This window comes from Propithecus coquereli, unplaced genomic scaffold (assembly GCF_000956105.1).
Source record: "Propithecus coquereli isolate 6110/MARCELLA unplaced genomic scaffold, Pcoq_1.0 Scaffold14, whole genome shotgun sequence".
Taxonomy (NCBI): Eukaryota; Metazoa; Chordata; class Mammalia; order Primates; family Indriidae; genus Propithecus; species Propithecus coquereli.
The window spans coordinates 9,993,079-10,008,591 of NW_012138302.1; the positions used below are offsets into that span (position 1 = coordinate 9,993,079).

Genomic DNA, 15,513 nt, shown 5'->3' on the forward strand with positions numbered 1-15,513 from the left:
TTTCCTGAAGCTGTAGTGGATAACATCAGCTCTGGACCACCAAACAGACACCATTAGCTTTTTTTGATGAATATTTGGTTTTGTACTATGTTTCAGCACTTCATCTTTATCCAACCATTGTGCCAAATGCTTGTGATCATCAAAAAGAATACATTTTTCATCACATGTTGTTACAATATGGTACAGAAATGGTTCACTTTTATGTCATGACAGCAAAGAAAGGCAAGCTTCAAGACGATTTTTCTGCTGATGCTCATTTAATTCATGCAGAATCCATCTATCCACCTTCTTTATCTTGCCGATTTGTTTCAAATGGTCCAGTGTTGTTGGAATAATAACGTCAAACCTTGCTGCTAATTCATGTGTAGGTTGAGATGGAATCGCTTCCACTACAGCTTTCAACTCATCATTATCCACTTTGGTCTCAGGTTGCCCATGTGACTCATTTTCAAGATTAAAATCAATAGAACAGAACTTCTCAAACCATGGACGTACTGTGTGTTCATTAGCCACATCCATCCCAAACACTTTGTTGACATTTCTAGCTGTCTGTGCTGCATTTGTTCCATGGTGGAACTCATATTTGAAAATAACACGAGTTTTTGACTTATCCATGGTTTCACAAAAATTGCTCTAAAAAAAATTTTGAGAGATAATCACAAGCCAAAATGTGCATTTGAAAGACTCAGGATGCAACTTCACAGTAAACATAAAACAAAAAGTGTTGAAGTGAAATGTCAGAGATATCAACCGTCAAACTTAGTACTTAAAGAATTCAGACATTTCGGACTTAATAACCTAATTCAGAAGTAAAAATACTGCTCCCTCTCCACCATCACCATCAAATACCCCACTTACATTCTTAGAGCAGCTACTGTTAAGTCTTTCAGATGTGTTCTATGCATATACAGGTGTATATGTGTGGATATGCATAGGAGTATATGATGGAATTGTGCGCACATGTATGCAGATCTGTATATATCCTCTTTAAAAATACTAATACTGTACTTTTCTATGGTGTTTTCAATGAGTTAAATATGTTCTTCCCCATATACATTGAGGAAAAGTAGATAAATTGATGCACACATTAAAAATATAACTGCATACTTTCTTTTCTTTCCGCATATTTATCTGAAGTTTTTGCAGCTATTCTAGTGGTATAGATTAAAGGTAAAATTTCTTTAGTTTAATTACAGATTATATTTTAAAACCTTTTTACAAAAACAGAAATTTTTAATTTGTGTGGAAGATTTTACCCTTAATATATATTCTTAGCATCTATCATACTGAAAATAGTGGGTTATCTTTGGGGAACAGGATTGTTGTGAATGTGTATGGGGGAGGGGTGAGGAGGCATAGTAGACATTCTCTTATTTCTACACTGCAATACCACATTGTTTGAGTTTTTTTTAAAGCATTGAATATCTACTTTTATTAAAATGATAGAATATATTTTTAAAACATGTAATGACATAAAGATAAATTTTTTAAAAATGTCTCAAAACTAAGCTCATTGCATGGTTTTATTAATTTTGGTTTTAGGCTTGTGCGGATGTAAGAGCCAGTTCAGTGTTTTGGCAGCAGATGGAGTTTGCGGATAGCCTCCATGGTCATCCCAAGTTGCCAGAATGGTTATCTACACATCCTTCTCATGGAAATCGAGCTGAGCAGTTGGACAGACTTATACCTCAGGTGAGCTAACACTATATAAGGTAGGAAATTATTTTTACCGTATTATCTATTTTTAATGCTGTTACTTCTTTTGCTTAGAAAAAGAGAATTCTAGCTTGTCTACTATTTTGAGTGCTATAATTATGGATTATCAATTTTCAAAGACTTTGACTGAAAAATAAAATTCTGCTTTTCCACAAGTCCTGGAGAATAAATTGCTGTGTGTAGTTGACTTTTCTGGAGGATGAAGGTTTAACCCCTTTAATATCCAGACCTTTAATTTTAATTGATCTGATGAAAGTTTAAAACTTAAGTCATATTGCTTTTGTTTTTAACATATTGATCATAATTCAGTCTTTCCTTGGTGATTTAAGCTTTTTGTTAAAAATGCAAGTTAATGAGTTGTACAAAGGTTTTGGGTCAAATGGGTGTTAATTACAATAGTGATGCCAGAATTTGTTTTCTTAGGAGAAATCTCTTCGTGTTAGTTCGTTTCTGGTTATTTATTTCTTTATAATGATATAGTGAAGCATGTGCTGTTTGGCTCTTTTTTTTGTAGAATTCATTAATGGATCAAGCTGAGGAAGCTTTGTCCCAAGTAGTTTTCACTAAGCCTTTGAAAATCTTTTGATTTGTTAACATCACTCAAAAACATTTTATGTGGCTTCCACATCAGTACAAAAGGATGTCAGGCATCTCTGAGCCAGCCTCTCTTCTGTCTCACTTGCATTAAACTTTCCGGTTGGTTATGAAAGCAGAACATTCTTTAGCAATTTAAGAATTAGTACTGGGTTATTTGCTAAATGATAACAGGACAGATCCAGGTGTGTTATAAAAGTTTCTTTCAGTATGACTTCAAATTCAGCTCAACAAATACTGAGTACCTAGCAAAAGAAAGAAATGATGCTTAGATACAGGTGATACAAAGAGAAATAAGACATTGTTCTTGATATTTGCAGGATGCTAAGATAGGTACAAAATGATTATTAATATAAAGAATATGATTTATCATAAGAAAAGTAGAAATATAGTGGTATGTGGTTTGAAGGAAGAAGAATCTGTATCTAGTTTGGGATAAGAAACTATTGATATTTATTGGTAATCTACCATTTTGTGTTCTGTTGCTGGGGAGTGAGCAAGTAACAGAACAGGCTCTGCTTTCTTAGGGCTAATATTCTAGTAAGGTAATAGAAATAATAAATAAACATATAGTATGTCAAGCAGTGATAAGCACATTGGGGAAAAATAGGTTAAATGTATTAGAGAGGGATGGGCGGCAGAGAAGGGGTACTATTCTATGTTCTGTTGTCAAGGAAGGCCTCACTGAATAGAACCTGGAAGGAAGCAGGGGAGCAGGAGCAAGTCTTATGGGTATCTGGAGGGGAAAGCCTTTCAGGCTGAGGAAGCAGCTAAAACAGAGGGCCTGAAGTGTGAGTGTTTGGTGTGTTCAAGGACTACCAAGGAAGACATTGGGGCTGAATGGAGTAAGGGAAGGGGAGAGCAGTTCAAGACGAGGTGTAGGGGACCAGACCATGAAGGAACTTTTAAGCCCATTGAAGGACTTGACTCTTACTTCAAGGGATAGGGGAAGCTGGTTGAGGGTATTGAACAGGTGAGTGACTTAATCTGACTCGTGTTTTATTGTGATCACCGGGGTCGCCGTGTGGAGAGTGGACTGTAGTGGGCAAGGGTGCAATTCAGGAGACTATTTGGGAGGCTTGCAGTAATCCTGGTAAGAGATAATGGTGGCTCGAACGAAGATATCTGGTAGTAAAAGAGTGGGAAAGAAGTGGTCCAATTCTGGGTATATTTTGAAAGGAAGGATGACAGGATTTGTTGATAGATGGTGCATACTTTGTGCCTTTCATGAGCGTTGAGAGCAGGCAGCTATGGCTTCTTAACACCTGTCTTAGTTCCTTTGGGCTGCTGTAACAGGATACCATAGACTGGGTCCCTTATAAACAACAGAAATTTATTTCTCACAGTTTTAGAGACTGGGAAGTCTTAGATCCAAGTGCCGGTGGATTTGGTGCCTGGTGAGGGCCTGATTCCCAGCTCATAGATGGCTGTCTTCTCCTTGTAGCCTCACATGGTGGCAGGGGCAAGGCAGTTCTCTGTAGCCTCTTTTATAAGGGCGTTACTCCCATTGTTGAAGGCTCTAGCCTCATGACCTAATCACCCCCCAAAGGCCCCCACCTCCTAATACTATCACATTAGGGGTTAGGATTTCAACGTAAGAATTTGGGGGCAACACAGATATTCAGTCTGTATCAACACCTGTCCTAACTAGATTTCATTTATACTCTTAATTTGAATAAAAAAGTATTTGAGAAAGAAATAGTGAAGTTTACCTGATATAATGGGTAGTAATCATTCATCTTAAAAGGCCAGTATAGGCCTGGAACATGATGTATTTTATCAGTAACTGATTTGTGCTGAGGATCACTGACGTGGAAGCCTCCTTAGTGCTGCCCAGGGACCTTATTTCACCCTGGGAGGCCTTATCTCTAATGCCATAATAACCATATTTCTCCTGGGATTTTCTTTCTATTTTTACTCAGTGAAATTGTAAAAATATGTGGTTTGTTTAAATTGGATAATGAATTCCATTAACCAACTTTTCATCAAGCCTTTTCTAAATTTTGAGTTGTCATTTCCTCATCAAATTAATGAGGATCTTCAGAGAAGTAAAAAGAAGTCTTTTTATTTTTACTTCTTTAGAGAAGTCTTTAATAACGAATCGATTAATGAGTATGAAGAAAAATGTTTGGAGAAATAAATGTTATTTGGGAGCCAATGATGAAAGAAAAAATGGGAGCCATGTTTCTTCTAAAAATAAACTATCCTAGTTTAGAAACTTAATTTGAAAACCTCATATAATTTCTTATATCCCCCCCCAAGTGATTAAATTCAATTTGAAAGTAATAAAACTCTACTGCAATATTGGGAATAATTCAGTGGTTGAAGTGAAACTGGTAGTACAAGAGTATATTGTTAATTAGAATACACAGTCATAACTCAAAGATTGGAATTACCTATTATAGGTATAATTTCTGTAATGAAAGAAAGCAGTTCCTCAGGCAGTATGTAGAATTATGTGAATCTATATATTACTAAAGACTACATTTTAAAATTATATTTTATTTAGAATTTTTTTTTCTGTTCAAGTGAGTACAATGTGATACTCTACCTAAGCCTCCTGCCCTTTGACATCACTGTGGCTAAAATGATGTACATCTTAAAGGTAGCGGAGAATACAGCTCCGGAGCACAGACATATGCAGGGCAGAGATGATGAGTTCAGAGTCATCCAAACAGAGGTGATTGTTAAAGCAATGAGAGTGGATGAACTCACCTAGGAAGTGAGTAGAGAAAAAGATCAAAGTAACAGTGTTAGGTGTTTTTCACATTTAATTGGTGTGAGGAAGACAGAGCCTGTTTTGAATCAGATTCATAGGAGGAGAACCAAGAAAGTATGATTCTGTGGTTCTGTGATGAGGACACAGTTTGGTAATTTTGATTTTTTAATTTAACTTATTGAAAATGGTATATTCTTATTTATTACTGAATTCCTTGAATAGTATCATGAAATATATTATTTCTTACCATAGTATATCAGTATGTAAGATGTTTTAAATGTATACTTTATGCATTCAACAAGTATTTATTGATCACCTGTTATGTACCAGGTTGTAGGTGTTATCAGTGATGTCAACTAAATATTAGTAGATACAAATCCCTGTCCTTGTAAAGCTGATTGTGCAGTAAAGGGAGATAGATAATAAGTGGGGACGGGCAGGGGGAGACGGTTCTCTGGTTTCTCTTCTTATGAGGACACTAATCCTATTGGATTAGGGCCCACCCTTATGACATCATTTAACCTTAATTACCTCTTCATAGGCTCTATCTCCAAATACAGTTACACTGGGAGTTAGGGCTTCAAAGTATGAATTTTGGGGGAGCACAGCTCAGTCCATAGCACACAGGTAATATGTGAGCAGAGATGGCAGAGGTGCTGGAACAGCAGTTTGCAATGGTGTTGATCAGAGGTTTCACTGAGAAGCTGATACTTGATCACAGGCTTGGAATAAGTGAAGCAGTGAGCCTTGTGGTGCCTGGGGGAAGAACCTTCTGGCAGAGGGAGGCTCTGAGGCTGGAGAAACAGTGAGGAAGTTAGTATGGCTAGAGTGGGCTAAGCAAGGGAAGGAGGAGGGCGTGGGCCTTGTAGCCCGTGTGAGGACTTTTGGTTACAGATGGGACGATAGTGGAAGGTTTTGAGCAGAGGACTGGAGGAGTGATGGGATCTGACTTATGTTTGAAACGGACATGATCTACAGCTCCTGCAAAGCAGTGCAATTGTGTGATTTTGGAGTATTTTAGCATACTATATATTTGGAAAATAGACTAGTTCATTTCTTATTTCATTTTAAAATCAAGATAACACCCCCAAATAAGAAAAAAAAAAAACCCTTGCTTTTTTAAAATGTGAATTCTGAGAAAATATATAAATACCTAGTTAAATGTAATTTTGTGATCCACTAGCATTTAAAAAAGATAAATATAGGTTTATAGTAATAATATTATTGGTAGTTAATAAGCTGATGTTATTTTATTTATTTGAAATAATCAGTTAAATTTAGGAAACATACCCCACATATTTTGGTTACCATAACAACTTGGGTGAAAAATTAAGAAACAGATGTTTTATCAACCTGTTGATGTTTAATAGTATGACAGTTTTAAAATTATGGTTACATTGTTCAGACTTTAAGTGTATTATAATTTGTCTTTGAAAGAGATACTTTAGTTAACATTTTTCCTATAAGAATCATTATAACATGAATAGATTTGAATAAGGGAAATTGACATGAAAGATGTATTTTAAAACTGAAAGCATTTAGACCAAATTTTTAAATTCTCTATTTCTCTCATCAGCTCTCTCATTGCCATCTCCTCTTTGTGGGGTGAAGGGGATGAAGAATGATAGAATATATAGGAAAAACATTTAATTTGAAGGAATTAGTTATTTAATATTTAGGGCTGGTTGTTATAATCATAACTTGAATAGGATTTATTTTTTAATGTTTTTAGAGCTTTCAATGCCAACTTTATTCCTAAACTGTTTTTTAAATCTTGATGTTCAAATTTATTACATTCGGTTTTTAGATATCAGAATCACTCAGTGGCAGACTGTAAATGCATTCATTTTAATCTCATTTTACTTTAAATCCTTTACACTTTCAGGAAGCTGGGGGTTTGAACTCCTGTGTAAATCATTCTTATGCATTTATAATTGGACAAAGTAAATGTATAAATCATTAATATTATACATTTCATAAGTAGAAAGTATGAGAGTGTTTAACATTGAAGTGAAATGTCATTGTTGGCCAGTGTACACAAACATACACTGTTCACCTTACAGAATTTCATTTTGCCAGACATGGCAAGTGTTGAGGAAAAGGCAAATATCAGAGCAGCTACTGTAATTGAATTGGCCTCTGAATCATATAAAGGCAGGAAGCCTAACAGTAACATTGTCTAAAACCTTAAAAAAAAAATTATGGTACATGTGATGTGTATCTACTTGAGGCTGAAATGAATGAGCTATTAAAAAAAATTGCTTTTGGGGGGAAAGGGGAGAAAAATAATGATATTTTTAGAAAAACACGTTAAAAAATAGAGGTAATTTTTTTCCCTTGAAATGTCTTGCCTTCTGTTTTCAAAGGAAGCTTTTAAACTAATCATGAAGCCTAGCCTCTCTAGCATTAATTTTTTCCATTCTTTTTTTAAAAAAACTTAATTATTATTGCTTAATTTTTATGAATAATTAATTGCTGTTTTTTTGATGTGTAGTGCCTAAAAAAATGCTGATGTGTACCAGCAGTTGTTTTGTAAATACTTTAGTTGTTACTGGGAATAAATATAGCTAGTTCTTTTATTTTTTATGTAAGTGTATTTGTTTTTCCTTTATGTATTTTAACTATTTTTTAAATTGTATTTATTTATGGGGTACAATGTGATGTTTTGATATTTGTATACATTGTAGAATGGTCAAGACAATTATCCATCACCTCACCTGCTTATTTTTTTATGGTTAGAACATTTAAAATCTCTTTCAGCAATTTTTAAGTATACAGTATATTGAAAATTGTACTGCATTTTCACCATGCTATACAACAGATCTCCAGAATTTATTCCTCCTGTCTAACTGAAACTTGACTAGCATCTCCCCATTTTCACCCCACCACCACCCTCAGCCTCTGGTAACCACCATTCTACTCTAAACTTCTGAGTTGGACTCTTTTAGATTCCACAGATAAGTGAGACCATGCAGTATTTTTCTTTCTGTGTCTGGCTCATTTCTCTTATCATAATGTCTTCCAGGTTCATCCACCTTGTTGCAAATGACAGGATTTCATCATTCTCATGTTAAGAGTGGTTGATTATAAAATGTTTGAAAGCCTTTCCTAATTATTTTATCATACTAGAAGACAATTGACCTATGTCAAGATGGCCTTAATTTTTATTTTTTATGTTTATTTACTTTAAATTACTTCCATTATTTATACTTATTCACTTTAGATGACTTCAAAAACTAGTCAGACTCCAGTTTCCATTGCAATGTTTATGAAAGGAAAGGAAATGAGTTAAAGGATAAATTTTTTTAAAAGGTGAAATCATGAATCATATAAGTATAAAATGACCACATCTGAGATTTTATTTAATTCATTAATTAATGAGGGAAATGGTAATATGTTACAGCTAGTTCAAAAGAGAATTCAAGAACCATAGTTATATAGGATAAGGAATGCTGAAGTGACTTTACAAATAAATGCAGAACTGCTCCATTCATAGGACAATACTCAAAGGCATTCCACAAATCATTTTCAGTGTCATTACTTTTCTACAAGTTAGAGTTGTAAAATAGCTCAAAGACCATGAAAGGGAGAGAGAACCCAGAAGGGTGCACTTGATAGGATACCTAATGATCTTTTTTTGCCTGTTTCAAAGTCTTTCACAACTCTTTCTGTTTTTATTTTCTGTTGTCATCTATTTGTCTTTCAAGAAAAGATACCAAATCAAATCATTCTATCAGACTAATATATAAACATAAGTTTTTGTTCTGTTTTTAAGTAGCCACGTAGGCATTATCATTATCATATTTCTGTTCTATCTCAAAGTAGTAACCCGTTATTCTCATTAATTTCTATTATATCTGTTGCTAAGTGAGTCTTGGATTGAGGTCATTGATGCTCAACTCATTAGGCCTTTTGAAAAGTATATGCTTGTTTTCAGAAATTAAGAGACAGAATTGGAAATAGAGGTAGTAGTAAAGGAACTGGTTTCATTTTCCAGGAGAAACATTTAAATCTCTCGTGAGCCATTTAGAACCAGCAGCATAACTGTAGAATCAAGGGTGAAGTTACAGAAATGCAAAATGACAGAGGAGAATGGAGAACAGAAAGGAAAAAGAATTTTTCTAGAAAAATTTTTTATTTTTACTTTTACTATAATTTTTTAAAACACATGTAAAGATAGAGAAAATTATTCTCTATCTTGTGTAATTTAACCCCTATTTTTCACTCACCCGTATTCAACAGTATAACCCTTTTTTATACCTGCTCCATCTGTCCCTTCTCTCTCTCTCTTTTTTCCCCAGAAGTATTTTAATGAAAACGCTGGACATGAGGGCATTTGACCCCTGATCACTTTATAGGGGAGGAAAAAATAATTTTCTCTCTACACTTCATGGTTCCTAGTTGGGACAAACCCCTATAATGAAAGATAAACAAGAGAGAAACAGAAGTATAGTAACATGTATACCTCCCGTATATACGGGAGATTCCCATGGACTGAGTAGTTCTCTAAGAGGTGACTTTGAGTTCAGGCATAAATACTATCTTCAACTTAAAGAAAGACAGAAGACTGTAGGGAAGGCCAGATTATGGTGAGGGGCCAGCAAAAGCACAGTAAACAAGGGTAAGGTTTGTTACACAGATCTGGGTTTGTGTAATATGTGCCTTCTTCATTGATCAGAGTTTCTAGTGATTTGGAGTCATCCTTCTCTTCCTGGTGCAGAGAGGGAGACATACTTACAAACTGGAGATTTCCTTTATAGGATATAAATGTCTCTAACAAAAGAATAACTTCTACTGTTTTCAGAGCTTCTCTTATGTCTGCTAATTAGCTCGAATAATCCTTATGCTAAAGAGGCTTATTTTGGAGTGGCATATCCTAGCCTTCTGTAATCATATTTTGGAATGCGGTGTCCTGAACTCCAGCAACTTCATCATGCATTTCAGAAAGTAGTATCATTCTCTTCCATAATCAGACCATTATCATGCTGAAGGAAATTCACAGTAATTCATTAAAATGAAATATCCTGTCTGTATTCGGATTTCTCTGCTCAAAATATAGTTTTATATTCATTTTGTTCAAATTAGGATCCATCGTGATCCACATACTGCATTTGGGTCTTACGTCCCTTATGTCTTTTTGACTTTAGAACAGGTGCTACCTCACTCATTTTTGTTTTGTTTTTAAACTTGTCATTGACTTGTTGAATATATCTAATGCCATGTTCTAGATTCTAGATTCACTTGATTACTTCTTTCTGGTATCACCTCTAACTTATTTCTCTATATACCTGTAAACAGAAGTTAAATTTTGCCAAGAATACTTGATAGGTGATGCAATTATGCTGCATATTGCTTTGCTTAGGAGTCTCGATATCCAGTTGCCCCGCATCAGTGGGTTTGGATAGTGCCAGCCTGATTCTTCCTTTGTACAGGTGGTTTTCCTCCTTATGGCCAGCAAGTGATTATGGGATGATAATTTAGCATCCTGAAAATATCCAATTCTCAAATAGCCCAAGAAATGTTTTTGATTGAGGAACTGTCTTCCTCCAGTATCTCAAAGGCTGACCTGCGTGTGTATCTTCAGGAGGATTCTATATAGAACAATGAAGAAGGAACTGAGAATAGCCAAACTGACTGTATGGAATAAAAGATGTTACAGCCACATTTTTGTCCTATTCAAGAGTAGATTTAAGAGGTAGGTAAGAGAGACTTTTAACAAATCAGAATGATAAGTGTACAAGAGTTGGAAAAATAGAGTTAAAGAGAAAGGAAAAATAAAGGTAATTTTATTTGAAAGATTTATTGAATCTCTGAGTGTCCGTAACTAATAACACCACAAGGACCCTCATCTACACTAAATCCAGCAGTAACAACAAAAAATAAAGCTTCTGAAATGCCCACTGTCCCCCAGTTAGATAAGCTAGAAAAATGGAAAACAAAACCAAATCTCAGATCCAACTTAAAAGTTTTACTCCATTGGGGAGGACAGCCAAGGTGTCGAGAACTGTAGAAGCAGTGCCTACCTGAAGCTGGCATGATAAGGCTAATTTAACTTCATCGAAAGAGGCAGAAGCTGAAAGAATGACTACAAATGTGTAAGATACATGCATTTCAGAAAATTGTTAAACTGGTGAATACAGCGGAGAAGCCGTAAAACTTCTAGGGGAGGCTGTAAAGAGCAGCATTGATGCCCCCAAGCAATGATTCATTGATGCAGAAGATAGAGGAATATAGCACAGCCAAATTAAAACACCCAAAGCCAAAAACATGTCTAAAAAATGAAAGAATGTTGAAAAGACACCAGGAAATCCAAGCTACCTATAACAGTGGGAAAGACCAATACGTTCATGCGTTTTACACGTCTCCATTTCTTTGACTGTGGTTTCTATATCGCATTTTTTAGTTTAGATAATTTTTCTCAAGATGTGTTTTTAGAAGATTCCCAGGGTACTGTGCATGAGAAACCCTGAAATGACAATAGATATTTAAATTAGATAAATTGTCTAATTAGACAATTAGATATTTAAATTTATGAAGTGTTTAATCTTCATTGCAAAGAAAGGCTCTTACAAGCTGCTTTGATAAAAAGAAAATTTAAAGATACTCAAGAGTAAGAATGACTTTGGACCTTCCTTTTCAGACTTTGAAGAAGTGTAAGAGTTTAAGGGAAAAGAAACAAAACAAAGAAAAAACAATGGCACTAATATGCTTCGGTATGATATCTAGCCAAACTTACTTTTCTTTCTTTTGAGATGGAAGATCCTTAATAGGTGAAACACATTGAATAATATGTCAGTGAAGTACTCAGCAGCAATACTGTTTCCAGAATTTGACTATCAGAATGAGATAAAATATTAATATATAGTCTAGTTTGTTTGCTAAAATGAAAAATGAATTTAAGGGAAAGTGGAGTTTTTACTGAATATATAGAGATTATAGGAGATGGCATCTGTTCTCCTCTTTGATGCTTTGCATTTCTCATTGCTAAAGTCACCACTCAGCCATGCCATCTGTTGCCTGCTGAAGTCCATGCTTTCCCCCTTTACTGATACCAGTGCAGGGCTTAGACATGTGATGTAGCAGCCATGATCGATAAACTTCTCACTTGGAAAGGAAAATCAACATAGTCATAAAGGAGTTAGGACAAGTTTGACTATGTGTCCCAATTTTGCCACGACAGTCTTAGCTTTTGCCTAATGTCTCGGTGTAGATCTCAATAGCATCTCTCAAAGGTATCCCACTTTGGAGAGCAGTTCACAATTTAGCTGGGGGTCTTTCTGTTTACTTCATTGCTATAGTAAGGAAACATTTTCTTGTTACTTCAATTCTGTTTAATTTAGTGAACATTTATTTAACACTCAACAGATGTAAGGAACACCTTGAATCTTTTGTAAGATAAAAAGAAAAATAAAGGCAAGGCCCCTACCCCCAAAGAGTTTCACATTAAACAATGCTTTTTCCTCCTTAGCTTACTTTGGCAACTCACAGCCTCATCAGAGTCAGAAGTGCCCCTAGACCCAAGCTCCTGCCCTCCCTTGCCTCTGGCTGCATGCCCCTCTCCCTCAGGGGACTTAACGGAATGTTCCCGTCTGAGAACCTGTGCCCCTATCACACCACACGCTAGGTATGTGGGATAGTGAAATTCCTTGCCCAGACATGTTTGAGCCTGCTTCCAGGGCCCACATGGACCTCTGCCCTTGAACACATTCGCACGAGGTCCCTCTCAGGCCCAGATAAGCCAAGGGTGGGCGGAGAAGGGGCGGACAGCAGGCTAGTGGTAGAAGCTAGAGTAGGCTCCCCATAACCTTACATGTTCTGGAATTTTGTACCTGGACTTCTAGGTAATTTCGAGTGTATATTCCTCAAAGTAGGAGAATAGAACATATTTTATATACTAGTTTATTAGCTTAATTTACAGGTTTTTTTTTTTTTTTTTTTTGAGACAGAGTCTCACTGTGTTGCCCGGGCTAGAGTGCTGTGGCTTCATCCTAGCTCACAGCAACCTCAAACTCCTGGGCTCAAGCAATCCTTCTGCCTCAGCCTCCCGAGTAGCTGGGACTACAGGCATGCGCCACCATGCCCGGCTAATTTTTTCCATATATTTTTAGTTGTCCAATTAATTTCTTTCTATTTTTAGTAGAGATGGGGTCTCGCTCTTGCTCAGGCTGGTCTCGAACTCCTGAGCTCAAACAATCCGCCCGCCTCGGCCTCCCAGAGTGCTAGGATTACAGGCGTGAGCTAATTTACAGGTTTTAGGTATTTATTTAGACACATGGTATGTGGGCCTCCCTTTTCATTCTTGCCATGGACCCCACAAATATAAGAGGCAGGCCTAGTCAGAGTCAAACTTAAAATCCTTACCATGACCCATGAGCTCCTACATAATCTGCTCCTGCCCTCTTCTCCACTCTGCTCAGCTGTGTCAGCCTCTTCACTGTCCTAGAACACCCCAGGCACACTCCCACCTCCCTTACACTCATGGCTCCCTCTCAGAATGCTTTTCCCCTGGGTTGCCCGTGGTCTTCCCCCTCATGTCCTTCAGGTCTCTGCCCACCCCAAGTCATTATCTTATCAGTGAGACCTTGCCTGGGCAGCCTTTCTAAAGTCTTAACCAGTCCCCCAAACACTTACTGCCCCCTTTCCTGCCCTATTTACTTCCCTAAGACACGTCACAAAAGTCAGAAGTACTAGAAAACTAAACTAGCTTTTCCCCCTAAATATCTTCCTTTTAAAACCCCTTAAATATTGACTATTTTTCCTTAAAACTATTTTAGCTTTTATGTCTTAAAGTTATCCATGTAGCCACTTTAAAGAGTTAAATAGTATCTCTAAGACTAGTTACTTAAAACAGCTGTCCCTCTACCTTGCCCTCAATTTCAGGGGTAACTATTTCTAACTCTATTGGATGGTTCTTTTGTTTTTTCCCCCATATCTAAATAACATGCTTTTATTGCTTCTTCCTAACTTTAATTTTAGGCCTTCTCTTATTTGCTTTCCATTGTAGAGGACAGATTTAAGCTCTCTGTTACCACCATCACACCCTGTGCATGCACACATGTATGCAGCTCTCCCCTTCTCGATATGATTAAATTGTGATTCTGGTAAGATCAAGATTTGGTGTTTTAAACTGTAAACACTAGGCACAGCTGAGTATACTGTGATTACTTTTCCTCCCCCTGCAGCATCTTATTTTCCCTGGAATTAAAAATTGTCATGATTTTGATTTGTTTACTTTTCTAGGGTATTAGCATCAGTTCCACCCCAGACTGCACCGGTTATGTATATCTGTTTTTCAGTATGTTCAGACATCTATATTTTACTGTTTTCCTTCTCTTGAAAAATTTCCCATAGAGTCTTTAGATCTTTTTTAATCTGAATGGTGGTTCTCAGAGTCTGCCAGAGTTTGAAACCATAGAGACATCTCTATGACTTATTTACCTCAATAGAGTTTTTGGGCAGTTGATGCAATTTCTGCTGTTGTTTTATAAATATTATTATTTGACCAAATCATGCAAGTAACTACCATGAATTTATCTATGGTTCTCTTTTATGTGTATAATCAAGAGACATTTTATCCTAAAAATACAGAACGTATTCTTACATTTGTTTTATGTAGAACATATTAAGAATTACTGAAACAATCTTAATACATTTATATATATAATATATATTTTTTATTTTATTCTTTATAGGCTCTCAAAATTAGAGAGATATGTAATTGCCCACCACTTTCTGGACCAGACCCCCGATTACTATTCAAACTCAGCATGAAGCATTTTCTTGAAGAATCAGAGAAAGAAGACCTAGATACCACTGTTAAGAAACAGAAAACGGACACTCTTTCTATTCAAAAACAGGAGCAAATTCCGTTAACATACATAGTTGAGAAAAGAACTGGCAGTTGAATTAAAATTTATGAGACATAGAGTATATGAAGAATGTAGTAATCCTTATCATTTTTGTTACTTTTTAAAAAATGATGTTTGAAATGAAAAAAAATGGCTATTCAAGGTCAAATCATGTACATTATAGATATTATCTAAATTCTTTTAGGTATTTATTTTTCATGAAATATTGATGTATTTTAATCTATTTTAAAATATCTTCAATGAGGAAAATGTCACAGAATAAATTTATATTACACATTTTACTCTGTCTCATACTTGCTTTTGATTTAGAAGGCAGACCCCTAATGGTTCCAGCTGAGCCTAAACTGGATTTCACATTCTGGGTGGTTATGATGAACTGGGAAACAGACAGTCTGAAGGTTCTGTGTTTTGAAAATTGTTTGCACTGGAGTAGGGTTATGTGGGAAAGGGCACCTTGGGATAGAGAATTTCCTGGTCTTCCTCTGTGGATGATGAGGGAAAAGGTCACAGGCAGAAGCTGCAGAAGCCATATTCATAGGGAGGCACAAGAAGTACTGTTTGTGGTCCAGGTGACAAAGTGGGAAACAGAATGTGGGGAGAGGGGCATTTCCATTA

The 15,513-nt window shown here is 36.0% G+C and overlaps 1 protein-coding gene across 3 annotated transcripts in view; it reads left to right on the top strand.

Annotated features, from left to right (window-relative positions):
* The window catches only part of OMA1 (OMA1 zinc metallopeptidase), a 48,465-nt gene extending 33,286 nt beyond the window's left edge, over nucleotides 1-15,179 (top strand). For 2 of the 3 annotated variants that reach the window (XM_012639377.1, XM_012639378.1), the window contains exons 8-9: nucleotides 1,543-1,692; nucleotides 14,722-15,046. In XM_012639377.1, the coding sequence (XP_012494831.1) occupies nucleotides 1,543-1,692; nucleotides 14,722-14,934 (363 nt within the window). In that variant the 3' untranslated portion in view covers nucleotides 14,935-15,046. Of the gene's footprint in view, nucleotides 1-1,542; nucleotides 1,693-14,721 lie in introns of all 3 variants that reach the window. The other variant, XM_012639379.1, reaches the window with a different exon arrangement.
* Nucleotides 15,180-15,513: the final 334 nt, after the last annotated feature.